The sequence below is a fragment of the Mytilus edulis genome, chromosome 13 (genome assembly GCF_963676685.1).
Source record: "Mytilus edulis chromosome 13, xbMytEdul2.2, whole genome shotgun sequence".
NCBI classification, from domain to species: domain Eukaryota; kingdom Metazoa; phylum Mollusca; class Bivalvia; order Mytilida; family Mytilidae; genus Mytilus; species Mytilus edulis.
In genome coordinates this window covers 33489854-33499790 of record NC_092356.1, presented here as the reverse complement: position 1 = coordinate 33499790, position 9937 = coordinate 33489854, and the positions used below count along the sequence as shown (strand labels likewise).

At 33.2% G+C, this 9937-nt stretch overlaps 1 protein-coding gene across 1 annotated transcript; it reads left to right on the top strand.

Annotated features, from left to right (window-relative positions):
- Positions 1-6514: 6514 nt before the first annotated feature.
- Positions 6515-7933, top strand: LOC139500253 (putative leucine-rich repeat-containing protein DDB_G0290503). Its single transcript, XM_071288993.1, has one exon. The coding sequence runs from the start codon at positions 6515-6517 to the stop codon at positions 7931-7933; it is 1419 nt and encodes a 472-aa protein (XP_071145094.1).
- The last annotated feature ends 2004 nt before the right edge of the window (positions 7934-9937 follow it).

Sequence of the window (9937 nt, the reverse complement as noted above, 5' to 3'; positions counted from 1 at the left end):
TATCAATGATATTTAACTAGTACAACAATCCTGTGTAGAACAGTACTTGCCATGTCAGAATTCTAAGTAATAGAATATCAATTATATATATATATATATATATAGAATATCTTTTATATTTTATTGTTAATACTTATATATGTATATGGAAATATATTGTAAAGCCCTTAGGGTAATTTTAATATTATATAATGCGCTGTTATAAATACTGTATAATAATAAATAATAATAAATAATTATATTTCACTAGTACACCCATCCTTTGTAATACAGTCATGTACAGTACTTGCCATGTCAGAATTAAAAGTTTTAGGAATATCAATGATATTCCACTTGCACACCCATCCTCTATAGTTTGTGTCCAGTATTTGTCATGTCCCCACGCACCTGTATCTAGAATATGAATGATATTTCACTTGTATACTGATCCTGTGTAGTACAGTACTTGAAATGTCAACAGTATCAGGAATATCTTTGATATTTCACTAGTACGCCAATGCTGTAAAGTACAGTATTTGCCATTTCAGTAGTATTAGGAAAATCAATGATATTTGAAGAATACTCATCCTGTATAACTGTACAATATTAGATGTGACAGTAGTATTAGAAATATCAAATTTTTTTACCAGCGTAGTCGTCCTGTATAGTACAGTACTTGCCATGTTAGAATTATTTGAAATATCAATTATATCTTACCAGTAGTTCATCCTATATACTAGTTAGTAAAAAAAACTTGCCATGTCGGATTTATAGGAAATATCAATGATATTTCACCAGTACACCCGTTCTGTATACTAGTTAGTACAGTACTTGAAATGTAGGACGTATTTGGAATATCAAGTGATATGTCAAATGAAGCTCATCCTGTAGATAGCAATAACAGACGTAGTTTGAATAACAATGATAATCCACCAGTTCACCCATCCTGAATTCGAATTGGTACTGTTGCAGTGAATACTTGCCATGTCTGTAGGAATATCAATGATATTTTACTTTTAGCTAATCCTCTGTACTAGTTAGTACAGTATATGTCATGTCAGTATTTGAAGTACCAGGCTAATCCGGTATAGTAAATTACTTGTCATTCGAGTTGTATTGATAGGATTATAAATGATAATTCACCACTCCAGTACACTCAGTATGTACAATAGAGTAGGGGCCTACATGTAATTGCCGGTAAACGGACAGAAAGTCACAGGACAAAAAGTCACAGGACAAAAAGTCACAAATAATATTCTGACAATTGTTTTAATATATAAGAGAAATATCTTGAAATATTTACTTTTTAATACATATATTCATATTAAAGTTTAGGAAATGTGTCATTATACTTGAAAAATGAAGATGTATTTAATTTTAATCATGCAAAAGAAAGATTTCTTGGCACCATGAAGCCATTTAAGTGCCAAGCCACTTTGACATTTTGTTTTTTTTAACAATTATTTAATTTACTTTAACATTTTTTTGTTAAATTTTGTTTACAAAGTTAGATTTTATACAATAGTTCAACAAAAATATTTTTGTAGAAATAAGCGTTTTTTATTCAAAGAAAATAGTCAGAAAAAATGAATTGCGACTTTTTGTCCTGTGACTTTTTGTCCGTGACTTTTTGTCCTGTGACTTTCTGTCCTACATTCGTAATTGCCATGTCACCAGATTTGCGTGCAAGTTCATTGCTGAGAAATTTATATACACAATGTACATTTCTGATGCATATTTAAAACAATACCTATATGGTTCAAATACTCATATGCTCTATATCATATCATTATATATGCGTAACGGTATAATCATATATGGTCCGATCGTGCGCGTATCCATGGTCAGACCTTATAATGTGTATAATCCTTTGGTTATTAACGGGCCAGACCATAGAGCATATGAGTATTTGAACCATATAGGTATTGTTTTAAATATGTATTAGAAATGTTTCAATAATACAATAAACTTTATATAAAAAAAAATGATGGGCACACGAAAGAAAAATTATAAAACTATTAAAACCGAGATTAAAACCGAGATTAAAACATGTTTTAAAAAATCACACTTACAAATTATATGATGAATTAGTGTCGATCTTGTTTCCCGATCAGAAATTATTTTATATATTAGTATCATCAAGGATTTGTATAGTAAGTGGTATCATTAACCTTCAGAGACATTCGACAATCTTAATTAGACTCGAGATCTTAGATGACATATTTTCGACTCAGTTTATTTTTGTCAGTTTGAAAATATAGGATTATCTCCCTTGATTTTTCTTATTTTAATTTTATCTGTCTATGCAGGTAAGAAAAGCATTTCTTTACAAATAATAGATAAAGTTTATCAAAACAACTAAATTTGATAATTAAAAATGTAAGTTAGGTAATTTTATGATAACAATAGATAAATATTGAACAATAATTATAATATTTTGACCATTAGTTTTAGAATAACAAATATAGGTCGGGCTGTTCTAAAATGCAGAACGCGGTCTCATTGTTGAAGACCGTATGGTTAAAACTATTTGATACCGCTGCACATGAATACTTGTGTGGTAAAGGAAATAAAGTAAATGCAAAATCAATTAGAGTGCTCGTCTCTGTTGGACCAAAGACTGCTAAAAGCACATTCGAAGAAGTATATGGATAACGCTTAAAACTACTACCCTTAAGCATTTTAAAAGAAAAATATTTTGTCCAATTAAGGGCCCTTAATGGGTAGAATGCCATTTATATACACACAACAATACACTATGAATTAAAAAAAATCAAGCATTCAATTCTAAAAATAAACTACATTTGGTACGAACTCAGTCCAGGGGCGGATCCAGCCATTTAACAAAAGGAGGGGTCCCAACCCAGAACAAATGGGGGGGGGGATCCAGCCATTTTAAAAAAAGGAGGGGTCCTATCCCAGGGCAAAAAGGGGGAGCGGTTCCAACTACATGTGCCCATTCAAATGCATTGATCGTAAAAAAAAAGAGGGGTCCCAACCCCCGCCTCCCTTCTGAATCCGCCACTGCTCACTGTTCTTTCCTTTATATCTGTAACATTGAATTACAATAGTTCACGACTATCAAAATTCTTGGCTTGCACTTTTTTTTTGTAAATTGATAAATTAGACCATACTTTCTGACCTTTACCATTTCCCGTGTATTTAATTTTCAGTCGCACGATTGTCTCATGAATACCAAATTTCGTACGATGCTCGCACAACATTGATTGTCTGTCGAACAACATGTGTTTGGTTTTTTTAGAAGAATACAATTCGGCGGCAATGAATGTTTGGAAAACACATACAGTCTGCCGTTTAAAGAGGATGGTTATTCCACAAAAACGATTACGCGTGGCCCTGCTAAATAGGCGCCTTACCGGAATCCAACAAGAGCAAAATATGGTCCTATTAGCGTTGATTCGATCCCGTGAACAGCATAGGAACCAGGGAAACGTCCGAAGTTGGTGGGTTAGGCCATGTATCGAACTGCGCCTGATGTTTCGGCAGTTTAGTACACTGATGCAAGAGTTGAAGCGGGAATCTGCCGGTGATTTCTTTATATTCATGCGGATGTAGCCTCGTATGTTTCAAAAACTTTTGCTGAGAGTCGTCCCTCACACCACTAACTCTATAGATCGGGCCTTCTTTATATCACTAGTAGTTCGGTGTCAACGGGCGAGGGACCCACGAATGTTGTGCGTCAGTTGTACGACAGTGGCAAGACAGTGACACGATAGTAACACGCGCATCCCATGACATGAAAACCTAAAATATAGCCCAAACAACTCACGATTGCCGAACGACTGTCGCACGATCGTCTTGCGACAAACCCGCGACAGTACAATATTACATTTTTTTTCTGTCGTGTACCCATCGTGGAATCATCGTGGACATGTCGTAGCTGATATGACCACTAGAAAAATATTTTTGACATTTTTCACGACACTTCCACGACAACTATTTAAAATAGATCTTCAACGACAAAAAATCGTACGATCTGTTGTGACCGGGGCTTAAGCTCTAGATATACTTAAAGTCAAACGTACGGACCATTTGATTTGAAGTGGCTGTCTAAGATATTTGAGAGAAAAATTCTGACCCTGTTTTTTGCCTTGAAAACAGATATTCTGGCCGTATCTGGTTCGAAAACAGTACTCTTGTCCACTTTTTTGCTATTAGAAACAAAAAATTCCAACAGAATTATTCAGCATTAAATGAACATGATGAATAAAAAACTGGCGTATTTATTTTTTTTTGGGGGGGGGGGGGTTACGTGTAAATCCCATATCTGACCGGAAATCGGAATGTTTGTTTCACAGAACTGATATATTGAATACTTTTTCAAAACCCGACTGCAACCTGCATGTTGGGTATGTCTCCATTTGTCGACCGTCATACATAAATTCGTTGTCATTTCAGACTCATTCGTAGCCTTTGGTTGATTTGGAATCCCACACTTCCCTTGTTGGGTGAAACATTTCAACCAAACCTTTGGATAAAAATTGCTTGCTTGTATTCCTTAACTATACTATGTCCATTTATAAATAAAATACGGAAAAAACGGATTTTTTGTTACAAAATTTACTTCTGGATACTGTGTTATGATCATAAACAAGTTTCTGTCCAAGTTTGGTAGAAATCCAGGATAGTTTAAGAAAGTTATTAAGATTTCAAAAACCTTAGCCACAGAGTGAATATTTGTGGACGCCGCCGCCGACGACGGAATGTAGGATCACTATGTCTCGCTTTTTCGACAAAAGCCGAAGGCTAGACAGAAAAACAAATAAAGTACGAAGTTGAAGGGTTTCAAAAGATAGAGATCGATTCTGGGGAGCATTAAAACAATCCATTTAATTCTTGTAAAGTTAATTTGGTTTATAACTACGTCATACTTAACGGAATCTGATCTTGGAAACAAATATATTTTTGGACTTTTGCCATTTTTTGCAGTTCGTCTGAGCGGTTGTAATTTAATCTGTAGATACACGTGGAATTGATTCCGAAAAGTCGCTAAACTTTTACGAGCTCTAACGTCATGGAAATTTTATATCCATATTACGAAATACCTGATCCTAAATGTTCAGTTAATTTTTTTTCAAAGATTGCATGTCATCTAAAGCAAAACTCACAAGGACAACATAAACAAAACAGTGCCATCATTTTAAAGGGGTGCTTCATTTCTCTACCCTTAAAAATTCTGTGCCATTTTCTGTATTCTTTATTAATTTTGCCTGTTATTCTCTATTCTACATATTTTAGCAAACCAGTATTTTCTATTCTTAAGTGGTTTGCACTTTTTCTCTATTCTTTATTTTAATGCGTTTTATTTTGCACAATCTGCCCATTATTCTCTGTTCTGTGAAACCCATCCACACCCTCGTGCATGTTGTTTCAAGTAATGGTATTTCACATATATTAACTTTTAAATATATCTCGTTCCTTGAATGTTTTTGTCCATTTTATCAATATAGGAATCAGTTCATTAGTTTTACACTGAATAAGTTGTCATTTCTTAATACATTGTTATAATTTGGAATATATCATGTATGGAAATCATAGATTTTTCATGTTTGTATTTCGAGGAATAGAACTGTACAATACCCCTGTCTAGTTTGTTTGTATTTCAATAGATTCTAAACACGATTGATTGATGACGTGTGAAACTAGATCGAATCCTAGATTGAGTTTCTCTGAAAAAGAAAATCTTGGCTTTTGAAATATTAATAGATATATCATTATTTCAAGTTGTATACACCCTATTAATATTTCATACAAACAGTGTCGTTTAGTCCTTTAATAAAGTTACGTTTCATGTATTTTTTTGTAAACTTGTTCGCAGATCTGTAGACGTTTTTTTATGCCCCACCTACGATAGTAGAGAGGGATTATGTTTCCTGGTCTGTGCGTCCGTTCGTTCGTTCGTCCGCCCTTTTGTCCGTCTGTCCTTCCGTCCTTTCGTCCCACTTCAAGTTAAAGTTTTTGGTTAAGTTAGTTTTTGATGAAGTTGAAGTCTATGATATGATCTTTCTAATTTTAATGCCAAATTAGAGTTTCTACCCCAATTTCACGGTACACTAAACACATAAAAATGATCATAGTGCGAGTGGGGCATCTGTGTACTATGGACACATTCTTGTTTATTTTGCATTTGACATGGTGTTTTCAGTTTCTCATCGAGGTTTGAAAGTCCACTTTGTATCTCGCGTCTCTTTTTTTAAAATAATTATACCGAATCTTATTGGTGGGATTTTAACTTTCGCTTTATAAATACAAGAAGCGATTTAGGAGACGATGATTGGGTTATGTCCCTTGATAGAAGATGTTATTGAAAAAGTCTCCGTAAGTTATTCTCAAATATCACGAAAACTATAACCTGTAAGATATTCAAACTTTCCGAGATTATAGCTTAAGAAGCAATATTCGTAGAAATATGAACATTTAATTATAAAACACAACGTAAAAGTGTTTTGTAAAATGATAACATCTTAAACTATCTACACAGTGAGTAGAAATCAAGGTAGACAGTGTATACAACATGAGTGACATAGGTGAAAATGATTCGTTTATAACGGAACAAAATGAAATCGATTTGTCTAATGATATGATTGACAATACACAAAATGGTATTACCGATAGCCAATTTAATGACCAAGACATGTTTAATTTAATAAAATCCAGCTTTGGACAACTTGATAGAAAAACATTTAAACACGACCTCCTGAAACATACAGACACAGATGATCTCCGTCCTATTAGAAATTCTTTATTTGATTTAATTCGGAATCGGGAGCAAACATACAGTGATACAAAACTAGTAGAAAGAACACAGCGTGACAATGGTCAGCCACTAGGTGAAAAATTAGCGGATGACATATATGTCATTTATCAATATCTTGAAGGAGCAAATAATGCTTCTGAACTGAGACAATGTGTGTCAAAGAGCAAAAGAACGACTACAGTATCCGATGAAACGGATTCGAAGATGTCCGATATTCTTAACAAATTATCAAACAAAACAACCAGTACAAACAATGAAAATACTATTGTGCTTTCAATGTTAATGGAAATTAAACAGATGATTAAAGATAATATGAAACCTATGAATGACAAAATTGACAAACTCAACAAAAACTTTGAAAATGAAACAAAAATGCTGAAAAACAAATTATACGAAAAAGACATATTAATAACAAACTTACAAAGCCAAATCCACGAGAGTCGGGACAGAATTGGTAAACTTCAAGCTGAAGTAAAGTTACAAGCACAACAGATAAAAGACAAAGACGACAACATTAATGAAAACGAAAAACAAAGGCAGCTTAACGACAAAATAATAAGCCGATTGGACGTTATAGACAATAAATTAAAGAAACAAAATGCAACAGAAAAAAAATCAACGAAAAATGACACATCGACAGACATTGTGTATATCAGCAAGCAACCGATAACAAGCGAAAATAACATTGTACTTCATGAAAGTAATTCAAATGATTGTGATAATTACACAGAAGACAACAAAATTTACACTGCGTCTAAAAATTACGTTGATTACTCTACACTAACAAATGACCTCCAATATGATGAAATGGTGCGACCAATAGAGACAAAAGTAACTGACAATGATACAGCTATATTCCGAGGTGTTGTTAGAAAACGAACAAAACGAATTGTTTTATACAATGTTATTGCCGACAAGCCATACGAACTAGTAAGTAGTGCTGTGAAAACGTATGCGGAACAGAAAGATGTACATATTACGTTTACGAAACTGCTTAAAAAGCGAGAAAGTAGGGGTAAATCTACTTATATAATGCGTGTGAATATAAATGAAGATGACTTTTTCAATAAAATTGAAACTGACAATCAGTTCTGGCCAAAAGGAATATACTGGAGGGATTACGTCCCCTACAACTCAAATACAAACAACAACAAACCAGACTCACAATGGGACTAATTAAACTAATATTTATACTTTTTGTAATACTTTTTGTAATTACTCATATGTTGCGGGTTTCGACATGGAATATGAGAGGTGCAATGTATGGTACCTCATACTTTCAGTCTGTTTTAAATGAATCAGATGTTTGTTTATTAACAGAACATTGGTTAAACGAAAACAATATTTCATTTTTGAGCACTTTTGCAGATAATTTTCATTTGATATACAGTATTGGAATTAATTGTAATAAAACAGTTAAAGGTTCTGGTGGAACGGCTATTTTAGTACGAAAATCATTAAATTTTAAAATACAAAATCTTAATATTATTAATGATAGAATGTGCGGAGTAAAACTTTGTTCAGATAAATATTATGACATTTGCCTAATATGTGTACTTTTACCCTCCACAAATTTTTCTTCGGAGGTTTATATGAATTATATTGATGAGTTATGTACATGCTATGACATGTATTCTGAAGATTGTACTACTATTGTAGGAGGTGACTGTAATATTGACTTAACTAGTATGTCTACAAGTGGTAAATTAACATGCTTTTCAAATTTTTTGAATGATAGAAATTTATGTCCTGCACCATTACTACAGGGCAGAGTCGGTCCTAAATATACTTTTAGAAGTAAAGATTTAACCAAAAGATCATTATTAGATTATATTTGTGTTCCTGAATATTTGTCAAATGATATTTTTACCTTAGAGGTTAAATCAAATTGTCCTTATGAAGTTTCTGATCATTATCCAGTTTTTGTACAGTTGAATATTGATCTGCTAAGTAGGACGTCAAACACATACAACATAAATAAAAAGACATTGAAATGGTCAAATGCAGATGATTTTGAACTCAAGATGTATCAAACTGAAATCGATAAACTTTTAAACTTTGAGACAAACTCTGATAATTTATCAAAAGGTGACGTTGATAGATTCTCCTCGCTTCTAATAAACGCTCTTCATATGGCGGCAAATTCTTGTATTCCAGTTGGAACATTCCGACCGTACTTAAAACCTTATTGGAAAAATCAAAATCTTAATAACTGTCATTTCGAGCAAAGAAATGCAAGACGTAAATGGATAAACAACAATAAAACAAGGGAAACAACTGATCTCAGCTATATCGAATATAAAAATAAAAAACGAGAATTTCGTAAGCGAAAACGAATCGCTGAAAAACTTTGGCAAGAGGAAAAATTCGAGGATATAAAACTTGCTGCTGAAATGGATATTGGCGAATTTTATCAACGAGTACGCCGTATGCGAAAAAGCGGTCCATCAACTACAAAGTTGTCATACAATGGTACTGAAGCTACAAACGATAGTAGTATATGTGAATTATGGGGTGAATATTTTCGCGATCTATACTCTGAGCAACCAACTGAATGTTTTAATGAAACTTTTTTCCATGAAATTACGTCAAAAGTGCAAACATACTTTGAAAATAGTGATAAAGCATCTATTCCAGAACTTGAAAAAGAAATTACCTTAGAAGAAATTCGGGAACAAATAAATACTTTAAAGTGTGGGAAAGCACCGGGCCCGGATCGTATTACTAACGAACATATACTATATGGCGGTGATCAAGTGATTAAATGTTTGTGTACACTTTTCAATATGATCTTGAAAACTGAATATCTACCTGTTTGTTTTAGACATGGCATTATTATTCCGCTGTATAAAGGGAGTAATAAAGATAAAACTAATCCCAACAGTTACAGAGCTGTGACATTAACATCCGTTTTAGGAAAACTTTTAGAAAAGATATTTTTGTGTCGTATTCAAAATGTGTTGGAAAATATAAACAATGTCGTACCTCATGGCTTACAATTTGGTTTCGTAAAGGAACATGGATCAATTCCTGCTATTTATACATTAAAAGAATCAATAAGGTACTATATCGAACGTTGCTCTTATGTTTTTTCAATATTCTTAGATAACGAAAAGGCCTTTGATCGTATTTGGCAAGACGGACTTTTGTTTAAATTATGGAATGCTGGAATTACCGGCA